This window comes from Sinohyriopsis cumingii, chromosome 19 (genome assembly GCF_028554795.1).
Source record: "Sinohyriopsis cumingii isolate HCF-2022 chromosome 19, ASM2855479v2, whole genome shotgun sequence".
Classification (NCBI taxonomy): Eukaryota; Metazoa; Mollusca; class Bivalvia; order Unionida; family Unionidae; genus Sinohyriopsis; species Sinohyriopsis cumingii.
The window spans coordinates 62,481,323-62,494,584 of NC_142979.1; the positions used below are offsets into that span (position 1 = coordinate 62,481,323).

At 35.3% G+C, this 13,262-nt stretch overlaps 2 protein-coding genes across 2 annotated transcripts; one reads left to right on the forward strand and one right to left on the reverse strand.

Annotated features, from left to right (window-relative positions):
• Positions 1-478: 478 nt before the first annotated feature.
• On the forward strand, positions 479-6,842 carry LOC149775820 (uncharacterized). The gene is made up of 5 exons (XM_089943584.1): positions 479-3,095; positions 3,760-3,842; positions 4,189-4,900; positions 5,266-5,372; positions 5,871-6,842. The coding sequence occupies exons 1-5, from the start codon at positions 2,933-2,935 to the stop codon at positions 6,255-6,257; spliced, it is 1,452 nt and encodes a 483-aa protein (XP_089799710.1). The 5' UTR covers positions 479-2,932; the 3' UTR covers positions 6,258-6,842.
• Positions 6,843-6,891: 49 nt separating this feature from the next.
• On the reverse strand, positions 6,892-8,704 carry LOC149775821 (uncharacterized). The gene is made up of 2 exons (XM_089943585.1): positions 8,452-8,704; positions 6,892-7,949 (listed from the first exon to the last, which is right to left on the reverse strand). Exons 1-2 carry the CDS (start codon positions 8,463-8,465, stop codon positions 6,899-6,901), a joined length of 1,065 nt encoding a protein of 354 aa, XP_089799711.1. The 5' UTR covers positions 8,466-8,704; the 3' UTR covers positions 6,892-6,898.
• Between the last annotated feature and the right edge of the window lie 4,558 nt (positions 8,705-13,262).

Genomic DNA, 13,262 nt, shown 5'->3' on the forward strand with positions numbered 1-13,262 from the left:
CATAATATAATATACATAATATTTCAATGTTTATTACCAATCGCGGCGGAAAATACTTTGACGTTGGTACGTAAGTCGCTCCGCGAACTGATATGTTGGAGTAAGCATACGGTTTAACTTTTACGCATCTGGCAAGAGTCTATAATAACCCGCCAACATTTAAGGCTGTATTACTGCCCATTGTCAAGGTGCATGATATAACTGTATGGGGCAGCCGGGTCATATCCGTACACGTTTGAATTGTTTCTTCTAGCGTAGAATTGGCTCGAAGTTAATATGCCATCATGAATACCGCGTTCTAAAACACATGCTGGTCATTACATATTGTGAGTCCCACCTTGGTTTTTGACAGCAGCTAAATCCAGGCACTTAATTTGTTAAGTTAAAAACTGAAAATTAAAATTGTTGTGAATTATACCAAATACAAGTAAACATATTGTTTACAAAAATCATTATTTTAAAGTATAATCTACAATCATGGACAAACGTTAATTATTAATCTATTGCTTACATACGATCTACAGTCATGGACAAAAGTTAAAAATACAATATAATATACATAATATTTCAATGTTTATTACCAATCGCGGCGGAAAATACTTTGACGTTGGTACGTAAGTCGCTCCGCGAACTGGTATGTTTGAGTAAGCATACGGTTTAACTTGTACGCATCTGTCAAGAGTCTATAATGAACTTAGGTGCATTTTCCAACGTCTGGAGAATCGCATCAATGTCTCTGTAGATTTCATCATTGATAACCTCTGTGTCTCTACTGTTCAAGATCATATGTGGACCACCATGAATACACGCGGAACAATTTTAACCCATCCTTTCTGGTGACTTACGATTAAGCGGCATAGTCAAATATATACCAATAAAGGTATCTAATTTCACTACGGAGGTACCAAAGAGCGGTAACATCAATATGATTCCGGGAATAATGTTTGATAAAAGGTTTCTAGCGTCTTACTTATCGCGAGCCTATAGTATCCAGTATGAGTGTAAAGCGTATTAAGTTAGAGATGTGAACGGGAACAATGTTGATACCCTGTACACAAAGACGGAACTGACTGCATCGCGAGTGGTATCATCTTTCGCCAGCCAAGGGTGTAGTGATGTAAATGTAATTCATAAACAAAATATATAATTATATTTCCAATCTTACACTGCATACACTCGTGTCCGGCAATCGAGGTACAAGTATTAAAATCATGGAGTTTTGAAGAGTTGGTCTTTCTGAGCAACAAATCTAAAAACCTTATTGTGCATTTTGGAGAGGTTCCAAAAACCCTTGCAAAGCAGTTAAAGACCTTTTGCACTTGAAATAATCAGTACGATAAACCAATTACGAATAAAAAGCTGATTTGCATAAATCCGATCATATGGTTAAGTTTTGAACTTCATATTCCGCTATATATGCGAGCATCGTATAAAATTATGAGGAAACTGTACGTAAAAAGACACTAAATGTGCCGGTTCATATTTTGAAAAATCACGAATCTTTATTATCAAACCATTGGTCTGTCTTGCAGATGCCTGCTGTTGGTGCAATAATCACATTTTCTCTCTTAATCTGATTTCCATTTACAAGAATATTTATGAATGATTCCTTTTTCATTTATATTAGGTAAATTCAATTATGTCCATCCTTTTGAAGGTGAAATGCTCAAACTGTAACTTACCTCAACAGTCAAAATTGTAATTGAGCCCATTTTTGCACAATTAGAAAGATACATTGCTTCTGTTTGAATATGAAAAACTGCACATTACTGTTTACTCTTCATAGCGTAAGACAGACATCTCCGTGGCGATGGCTGTCCCTGTCATTTCCGACAAGCGATGTTGTTCGGCAAACATTATATCCTATGTAATGGCCTCACTTGCGCACTAAGAGGACCGCAAGATAGCGTCCAACCGCATTCGCATAATGGTGCAATTGATGAGAAACGATTGATCCTTGTTAGTTCCATATAAATACGATCGGATAAGAGAAAACATTTTTAAACATAATTGAAAATCGATATTTCTCACCAAATAAGCAGCAAACTTCTTGCGTTAAATGTATTGATTTTCTGGTCAATACAATAAATTATACTTCCTACTGTATCACTTAAAAGCAAGCATATAATAATGTTCATTATGGTGCCATCTTTGCATTAATACGATTGATGAAAATCTGGTCTAAAATGGAATCTCTAAACTGTTGAAAAACTCATCCATTCAGGTGCAAGACCTCCTCGTTAAAATGCTTCAGCCTCGCTCATAATTGAAATTATGATTTACCAAGTTCGATCAAAATTCATAAACATTACGTCTCTAGAAGGATAAGATAAATCAATTTAAATGCAAGAGATTAAGTTAAACATATTAATATGCATAGATCTCGCTTGCAGAAATATTCATAGCCATCTATGATATATTAATCACCAGACCTAAGATGACTTACCTGATTTAAGTAAATTTTTACTTCTTTAGACGTCTTGATAATATAAGACCTCTTTCCAAACTGACGAAAATAACCAGAAATAAATTCAGCAATGTCAGCTAGCCGAACATATCAGAGACATGTCACATTAGGAATATGCATGGACCGTGCTAAGATAAAATCAATCAAGATTCTGTCGGACCAAGCTTTTATTACATAGTTTCCTGCAAGAGATAATTGTCATCCAGACATTTCTTTTGGGGTTGATGCGCTGCAGTCACCATGTTTGTGCTCCCTTACCCTTTCCTGAAGCCGCATAAACTCTGACAGGAATCCTTATAATGCGCAAGGCGATTCAGCATAATTCTGTTAAGTATTTTGCCAGTTAATGACAATAAGAAGGTGCACCGATAGTTGTCGTTGTATATAGACCATTCTTAATGAGATCCTCATGAATAATAATGTATCGCGAAAACGAGGCTACGATAGGCAGATTGAGAAAAAAATATGGCGTCTTACTGTACATCGAGTAGCGATCTGAGCTGTTTGCCAGATATTTCTTTTACATTCGTTGAGAATTTCATCACGGGTGTCTCCAGCAGTTCAGGGAATGAACAGATGACAAAAGGATTCAAGTATTACAGTGAGGGATATGTCCATTCTCTTAAACGTAAGTTGATTTACGTCCTATCTTGAGTGTACTTTTTCTCTACTACACACAAAACACATGTTAACGATATAGAAATGAAACTATTTAAAGCATGAATTTTGTTTCTGAGTAGGTCTGGTTTAAATGTACAGCTATAATCAATCAATACTGAGGTCAAAACACGCGGTCAAAATGAAACATTTACAAAACGTGCATAGTGACACAAACTGCCCTTTTAACCAACCACGCCCCCTTTCTCACCAGTAGAGACTTTGTGGTGCGCTTTAAATAGTTTTGGGTACATGTCGGTATGCTTGCATTTTAATTTGTATCAAAAGTACACAACCTGACATTTTTATATTTACCCACAAAACAGCAGGGTTATTTGTTCAAAGCGGTAATATATCCATTCACATATATATATTATCAAAGAGCACCCTGCCCCAAACACACAAATTGGTCCCTTATTTATGTGAACTTCTTCATTGTTCATTGATTATAATTAATATTAGTTTTGTGGTGTTGGTAGATGGATGAATTTTAACACCCAGTATGTAACTGCACACATTAGATCAAGTAAACATAATAGGGAATAATCGTGTCTAAACAATATAACATTTTGTCATTTTATGTATGGATATTATGTTAATCTGTTTATTAAACTGAGTTTCTCTTTTATTTTCAGTTTATAGAGATGGAAATGAATGCCTTGTCAAGGGACGGTGTTTTAGATCACAAAAGAAGAACGAGTCACCACATGTTGTTGAGGTAAACCTGTCATTTGCATTTAGATTTCATTCCTGAATCTAGTCATCTTTATTTCTGTAACAGGCATCAATCATCAGATATTAGTTTTGGCATGTGTTGCAAGTTACAGCTTGTGATCATGACTACTTAAAAAGCCTGTGACAGAGAAATACAATTTATTTATAATAAAGTTATATTTGTATGCATATTTCAATAAGCATTTAGATTTATTTCATGAAAGTTTCAACTGTTATGATTTTTAATGTTTCCATTCTCCTATTCAGATGTGAAAAATCAGCAGTATGGGCATCCATATTTTACAATTACAAATTGAGTGTTTATATTTTATATTTTTTATATATTATAGGTTGTCATTTCTGCAGAAAAGGTGTCCTCGTCAACATGCTCGTGCATAATTGGGCAGAGTGGTGCTTGCGGACATGTAACAGCTCTTCTGTACCAGCTGGCTTACTATAAAAGCAGGAAAATGGGGTTAATTCCAGCTGACATAGCTAAAACATCATTACCTCAGACCTGGCATCAACCTAGGGGAGAGAAATTGAAAGGATCAAAAGTGGATGATCTAGTTGTCCAGGGCTATGACTGTAGCAATCCCCACCGAGCTACAAAGGGTATTAAATCTACTATGTACAACCCTATTCCAGATGATGCCCAGTTTAATCCAAGTGAGCTCGCAGAAAAACTTAAGGATTTTAACATGCTATTTTCCACTGTGTTCAGTGGTTCTGATTCTCAACAGGTTTTAACACCTTATGGGAAATTTGTGAAGGGAAGCATTTTGAGTTACCAGCAAAGAATGTGCAGTGACTATATAATGAATATAATGGACATTGACACATTTATAGAATTGCCCAGTAATAATGTGATCACATGTAATGTTGTGACAGTGTTGACTGAGACTCAAACAGTACAGTTTGACACTCTGTCAGTAAGTGAGACTGAGAGCTGGGAAATTGAGAAAAACACCAGGTTGCAGTCCAGAGACCCCAGATGGCACAGTATCAGAAAGGACAGGATAACAGCATCAAATGCTGGAGAGATTGCAAAACGCAGAAAAGGTGAAGCTTAGTTTTTTTAATTGTTTTATTGATATAATTATGATCATATTTCCTAGTGTCCTTGTACATGCAGTTACAAAACTGGTGACCAATGAAATTAATGTTCATTAAAAAAATGAAGTATACCAAAACATTCAACACATATTTTGTTAACATCACCAGTTTGAAATCTACAGATTATTATACATTACATTGGGCTTACTTTTCAACAAATAAATAATAACTTCAATGTCTTGCACATGCGGTCATGATGTGGAGCTTCGTACAACTTCAAACATAAGCTGATGCCCGACGTAGGTACATGACTGTAAATAAAGCTGCCTATGCTCAAAAACATTTCTCTCATACAAATGTTTCATGTGCAGATGGTGAGAAGTTAGCCGAACGTTTAAGAAGCACCAGACATGTGACCACTGCTGCTATGAAGCATGGCTTGGAATCGGAGGGGTTAGCAGCAAAAGAATATAGCAAGGTAAACTGCCACTTTAATCAAAATTAAAATTCAAGTACTGCATAACAGACGTTACACTAGAGCTTAAAAGGAATATGAATGAATTTAAGGTGCAGTTTTAAAATATTAAAATTATATTCAACACTTAAAATATTATTGAAATTCAGATCTTGCATAAATGCTGTCTACGATACAATTTGGCCATATCATATTTCTTCAAATAAACTTAACAGGGCTGTGTATTTTCCTAAATTAGGATTGTTTTTGGAATACAAAATGAGTATGCTGTAAAGAAAAGAAGAAAAAAAAATTATCAGATTTTTATCCTTTTTAAAAGAAATTTAAACAACAAAAATTTGTAAAACCTGCTAAGAAATCAAGGAAAATAATTTGTATTGCATAAATGACACCCCAGTGTGTAGGAACATTTTATTTGAATAAGAAACAAAACCACCTTTTAAATTATTGCGACTTATGATTTTGGTTTGTTTTTTAAAAAAAAAAACTTTTTTCTTCTAGAGAATGATCGACAATGTCAATCTGTACCCAAGTGGCATAATTGTGAGCCCATTTTGTCATTGGCTTGCTGCAACTCCTGATTGTAAAGTCTACAACCCCAACAGGACACCCCCTTATGGTTTGTTGGGGATCAAATGTCCAGTTGCAGACACTTTACTATCTCTGAAGTACCTTGCGGTCTCTAATGATGCCTTGAAATTGAAGACAAACCACAACTATTACTACCAGGTTCAAATGCAGTTGGCAGTTACAGGACTGGAATGGTGTGTTTTTTGTGTGTGGTTGGAAAATGACTTTCATGTTGAGACTATTCTGTTTGACAGGGAATTTTGGCAAGTTGTCAAGGACAAGCTTGATCTCTTCTATTATAGATTCTACCTCAATTAGTAAGTTCTCCAGTTTGTATATATGCATATAAATGTTTTGTAAGATATATTAAAATGAATTTTCTATGCCTTTTCATTATTAAATCATTCTGACAACTCCAAGCTATGTATTTAGTTGTAAGCAAAATGGCTGCAAGTCATTTGCCAATGTGAACTTTATCGCACTGCTTTTAAAATCTACTTACATAAATTGTCAATTTTAAATTCAGCTTAGCTGGTTTTACTTACTATATATGTATATAGGCCAGAAGAGTCACCCATAGATGCATGATAGAATTGTGTATCATGTTCACATGAACCCTTTGAGTAATCGTATATATATATATATATATATATATATATATATATATCGACACACACACATCTTACCAAAGGTATTTGCATGAAATTCAAGATTGCAATGAAATATGGCGCGATTTTACTAAAGGTGTTTCAAACTGAAATGTTAATAAAATGAATTAGATTCACACATCCTAAAGGTATTTGCATGACAAGATGCCAATGAAATGTGGCATGATTTTAAGGTCTAAAATTAAACTATTGAAATGTCATTAAAATGAACCATATGTGGTACTTTCATAATGTCTCAGTATCTTTGTTTTCATTCATAAGTTCTGCATGATACTTCCATGTCACAAAATGTTATTTCTTTTGTTTAATTAGTGGTCGTTTGAACAAAGTCAGTACTACTGTCCACAACTGATTTATTGACCCAGATATTGTCAAAGGCACCACAGACTGTAATAACTTGTATTCTTTCACCCTCTTAATGTGTCTTTCCACATGTATCCTCAGGCTTGCAATTTTTTGATTGTCCTCCACCTGGGAAGCTGTGAACTGCCCATCACTACACCGAAAGTGTGGTGTTGCAATGGAAACACCAGTACCTTCTAAAACTTTATGTAAAACAAAACCTTTATCTGCCATGATTTGGTCCCCTGGTTCTAACAAATCTATAAGCCCTGACAGCTTTGTGATCTCCACATCACTCATGCATCCCGAGTACAAGAAAGACACAAATGTGATTGCACCGTGTGGGGCTATCCTTACCAAACCTTTCCAGGTGTTGTGAGTTTTGTAGTTTGAATAAGTCTTTGATGCAAGCACTAGAGATGAGGGTCTTTCTGTAAATATTTCTGTGCAGTCAATAATAATTCTAGTTCCTGGGTAGGACAGTTGAAAATCAAGAGGCATATTTGCTTGAATCTGCTCACGACTTGGCCAAATATTTATACTTCCCAGTAAGAAATACAAATAATTTGTCCACATGATTATTTTCCGACTTACAGAAGACCTGTGAATATTAAATCGAACAGACATATCTTCAATGGGAAATCCACATCTCAATCTACACAAAAACATGAAAAGTTCATCCACTGGGTCCATTGCTTTTTGCCGTCCCCTGATGTTGATGTCATTCCCTGTGCTGTAATATAACCTCTTCATTCTAATTGCAGTAGGTTTGATGCTATTGAAGAAGGTTATGAAAACCTCACATGTGGGAAAACCAGTGTAAAATTCTATCATTTCATCATCGTCTGAAAATCTGTTCAATCCAAATTTCTCCATGTTTATTTTTTTATTCAAATCTTGCAGTTGCCTTTCCTTCTCTTCCAATTCTGTTTGTGCTTTCCTCAGTCTCTCCTCCAGCTCTGTAATTTTACTTTTGCATGCTATATGCAACTCACAGGATCTGAAGAAGATAAAATAATAATGTAGCTTTTCATCAACATTTGTAACTATAATGGAGACCAAAAAATATAACTAGCAAAGTTACCAGCTTCACTATAATTTAAAATTATACAAGAGTTTTAACAGAGGCTGCTTTCCACTGATTGTCTGCTCTTTCTTTCTCTCTCTCTCTCTCTCTCTCTCTCTCTCTCTCTCTCTCTCATACACACACATAAACACACTCTGTCATGCACACACACACCATGCACACACTATGAAATAAATGTGTAAAACAAAAGTTACAAAGCTATGGTTTGATACATATCAGTGCCATCTAGAGGAGAACAGCAAGCAAAATAAGCCCAACATAAATCACGTCTTTTAAACCTTAACCTTCCCTGTTGATGATGACACTGCCATCTGAATAAGCAATATATATGTCTTACATTTGCTTAGATAGAGATAGTAGAGTTGTCCATCACAAAAAGAACTACAAATGTACTCTGAAAACAGCTGATACTTACTCATCAGATGTCATTGGTGATTGGTTTTCAGGCACTGGCTTATGAGACTCATTGTAAATGTCAACACATGGAATCTCAAATTCTTCCAAAATGTTGTTATCCACCTTCTTTGCAATTGGCTGTCTCACTGCAGGTGGTTTTCTTGCTTTCCCTTCAGTTGTCCAAGCAAATATTGATGGAATAGCATCTTGTTTTAAGCAACGTCTGTTGGGTGTCTATCTATAGTCCTGTTGTTTAAAGTGTCTAGAACAGACAACTGTATTTGTGACAATCTAAGAAAAGGAAAAATAAACCATGAGTTAATTGCAATAATTAGTTGTAAAAAAAACAGTCATTTCAGCACAGGCCGTTGAAATTATGTCACTAGTAAATAAAAATGCCAGAATATGAAGACAAAAGAGAGGGAAAAAATCACACACACACACAGATATATATATATATATATATATATATATATATATATATATATATATATATATATATATATATATATATATATATATGCTTCCATTTGGAGGGGTATTATCTGACATTAACTTACTACAATGATAGAATTTCAATGGCCTGTGATTTAAGTGTGCGTTTTCCCTTACGTTTACACACATCAATATGTTTTTTCAACAGCTTCATTAATTCTTATCCACTCTTTCTCTCTCTCTCGTAATTTCATTCAACTTGTACTCTCATCATTTACATTGTACTAGTGCTATCTCTCTTCTCTATCGTGGTCATTTACATTCTACTTTTTTTTTAACGAGGTAATAACGTTTACTTTTTCTGTACTTACTACTCCTACGTCAATTCATAATTTCTTATATAAATGCGCTGCGTGGAGGTACGCCCAGCTTTCGATGACCCCGTTATGTGGAATGTTCTAGGGGTAACATTTTTAGAAACCTGTCATTATAAAACACACATACATACAATCATTTGCTTCATCGACAGAATCTATGTTGCGTTTGGATTTCTCTTTCTTACATCATTCAGTTGCAAGAAAATATAAACACAACAACAATCATCCAGTTTCTTACCTTAAAATTCGGCCCCTCATCACGACGTATTGCAACAATCCATTTTCTACGAAGTTCCATCTTCTTCACTGATGGGATATGGTGGAAGCTTAAATCTATGTGAATTCTAGCATTCCCATTGCACAACGGAACACAACAATAATTGTCACGATTTTTTCTGTTGCCGGTATCAACTGTAGCAGCCATGGTTGCGAGGTAAAATGAAGCTGGTGCCTACATTAGCCTTGTTTTGGATTCGTTGACCCAGGGTCACATGAATACATGAATACATTCTAAGAATGGTCTATTCTGTTGCTTTCACGCGTCTACAAGTGGACGAAGGATTCATCCTTGTAATCCTGACGTATAGTGCCCTGAGTTCACACTGACTGGAAGAGTTCAATAACCTTCTGTTTGATGTGCGAGTATCCGACTTTGTAGACATCAACTTGTATCTGCGCCAGGTTCATTGTCATTTGACAGCAGGTCAACAGCGCTTCCACATTAACTGTAGGAGTTGGAGTGTCATCGGGTATAATGTTGATTTCCACTTGAGGCAGTCAATAAATTAGATTGAAAACGATGTTTAAATGTTCTTCCCATCTTCAAAGTATATTTTCCTTCTCTGTGGTTAGCATGCGCTGTCAGCACTCAGTATTGAATATGGCCCGTAGATCATCTTCAGAGCATCATATACATTCTTCATGTCACTCCTGGCTGCGTAGGACTGAATCGTATATTTCATGTTACTCAGACATGAGTCTTTCAATTCTCCGAGTTTTCAATAAAACCTGGCGATAACTGTTTATCTGTGCCATCTCTAGCATTCAATTCACCGCGGATGCATGCATAGATCTAAACCACTATCTCTTGCTTTACAGACTGGAATTGCAATATCAAATTGAATTCTCCATATCTAAGAAAATCTACATCATTTAATGCAAATGTAACTTGAAATATCCAATTTTTCCCATTGCAAGAAAATTACCGTTATATCATAGTATAAGCTTTAAAAGTCAGACTAATTATATTTCCTTCCAATAAAATACTCAGCCTCTACTCTCGTTATGTTGCATGTCAGAGTTTATATTTCTCATATTCGTCTGTTGAGAAAATATTTATATTTGCAACAACCTATAGTGTGAAAAGACATTTTGACTTCGTTACTTTATTTTCGTTATCTGTTGAAAAATATTGCTAAAGAACAAGCCAAAAAAATTATTTAAGTGACTGTCATCAACTCATCTATTTCCATTTTTAGCATATGTATTCTTAGATGAGAATACTTTAATTTTGCAATCTTGTTTCTTTGAAAATGAATTAAATTTGTACATCAAGCATTAATACCATCGGGCAATACAATGCTCACGGCACATATGAACAGGATAAGCACGAAAAACTGTAATAATGATAATAATAATAATAACAAAATAATAATAACATCAGAGAGAAGAGAAGAAAGTGGAACAATTACTTATTTGAACATCAAGGTTAATGAAGTAGAGTTTGGACAGCTTGATTAAAATGAAACACGCAAATATCTCGTTATAAAAGATGATAATGAAATTTCAAAGTTATGTAACGATATAGCAGCTCCGAAACACATCTCAGCATTTTCAAAAGTAATTTAGAATATCATCAAAATTGCTTCAGTAAAATTCCGAGTGTGTGTGTGTGTGTGTGTGTGTGTGTGTGTTATTCAATCTGCGTGGGCGCAATGTGTCATATATACCAACAACAATATGATGGAAACTTTTCTCACTTGTTTACGTCATAAATATAGCAATGTTATATTGATTAATTCATTGCTATCTGATAAACAAGTTTCCACACGATATATAATTACATTATTGCCTTATCCCAAGAGGGAACTGTCGATCTACAGTTCTTCCTGGTGCTGACTATGCGACGCCGTGAACGAGCAGCCGATTCGGGGCTGGTCAATAATGGATTTCTTATTTCACGTGACAAAATGTGATATGAGATGATATTTCTTTTCGTTAGGACTTAATTATAACATAACCTGAATCTAATTATTTGAATCACGTTCTTTAAACCAGTCTAGCCTACTTTCACCTGAGAAAATCTATCTAGTTCTGCATCTAGTTCTGCATGATTATTATTGGAGTGTGTTTGTGCATTGGATCTTTAACGTAGCTTTAACAATTGTTTAGTCATGGAGGTAGTTGTATTAGCAGTAGTAGTAGTAGTAGTATTAGTAGAAGCAGCTGCACCAATATTGAATTAACAAGAGGACCTGAAAACAAGAAGGAAATGTTAAATGAGGGGAAATTCATTAATCACGTCATGTGGGATATGTCCAAACAGAGAAGGGTTAATGGGGTCCGAAGCCTTGCACCTTGGTACGGTCATGTGTAAACGAGCTGGTGTTTTAAAATTCTTCGATTTTAAACTCTCTTTTGTATCCGTGGTTATACAGCGGATAAAAGTCTAGTAATATATTACTGGCGTAAGTAACCACATTGATATTGTTGTAGAGACATACATCAAACAAAACAGAACGAGCCTGTAGGTGTAGGTGGATGGAAATTTAATGAGAATCAAAGATGAAGTAACAACATTTTGTGATGATTTTACCCTATACACAAATACTTTTGAAACATATTCATACACACCTCCCGATAAAATTCGTTCATTTGTCACAATTTCTTACTACAGAAAATAGACAGGAACGTATTAGTTCATTTTTAAGGAATAGGGGCCAAACTAGTTAAAGAACCATTTTAAGGCTAAGCTTAGTCTACTCATATTATTATCAAAATTGCAACTTTGGTACTACTTACAAACCGTATCGTCAAAGTATAAACAAATCTCTTGCTTCATTCGTAAAGCATGATAAAAAATAACCCCACCCTACTGTGGTAAAAAGCAATGCAGCATGTTATTATGTTTCCATAAAATATGTTAAAAACAAACAAATATTGCAAGTGACGAAAGTTTATGCTGTCAAGCAAATCCATATCCGAATCTCCTAGTCTTCTCCCTGACATTTTGTATATCCATACGTGGTTTTTCACAGCTAATGACTTCATACGACTTGCACTTTGTTATCGCTAATATATTTAGGTGATGGTACAGGAGTATCTAAAAGATGTAACCCATACTTTGTCAGCTAGTTGCTTCGTAAACGCGAAATGTTCACATCCAATTTACCATATGTTCACTCTGCAGACAAAATGTCCTTAGCAAACACAATTCAAAAGAAATAACATAACAATACAGGCAGTAAGAGATCACAATCAAATAAGTTACGATAGCAACGAATGGTGAAACTAGCTACTTCATACTAACTAAGGTCACTTGCATGTGAGAATTTCGCTTCTAGTGCACGAAACTTTGAAAAAAACCCGCACTATTTCACTGTATCTATGCTGCCATTGACAGGATTTCATATTATGAGTAAAACGTAGTGTAATTACACAACCGACCTACACCCACGCAGTGGTGCTTAGCATTCTTATGGGAAATTATAACATTCTTCTTTCTTGGTACATCTCTTCACACTTCAAAGTCTAAATTATTTTTTCTCAACTCCTCAAGTCCCTTACACAACAGTGTCGTAAAGATGAGTTGGTCGTCTGGTGATTGTCCATCTCCATCCTCTGCACCCTCATCAACGTTGACTAAAGTCATATTAAAGGTTTTACTGTCATCAAGATTTGTTGACATTCCACCGCCTCGTCATATTAACATTGACAGGAAACAGTTCTCTCTGTTTGGGATATCAAACCACACAATAGATCCGCTGTCCCTTTCGTCCGCAAATCGTGACGGTTCAGC

Excerpts from the sequence above, each read along its gene's own strand:
- LOC149775820 (XM_089943584.1), top strand. The coding sequence starts at position 2,933 with ATGGCGTCTTACTGTACATCGAGTAGCGATCTGAGCTGTTTGCCAGAT. Across the intron at positions 3,843-4,188 it reads AGTCACCACATGTTGTTGAG|GTTGTCATTTCTGCAGAAAA; the intron begins GTAAACCTGTCA and ends TATATATTATAG. Across the intron at positions 5,373-5,870 it reads CAGCAAAAGAATATAGCAAG|AGAATGATCGACAATGTCAA; the intron begins GTAAACTGCCAC and ends TTTTTCTTCTAG.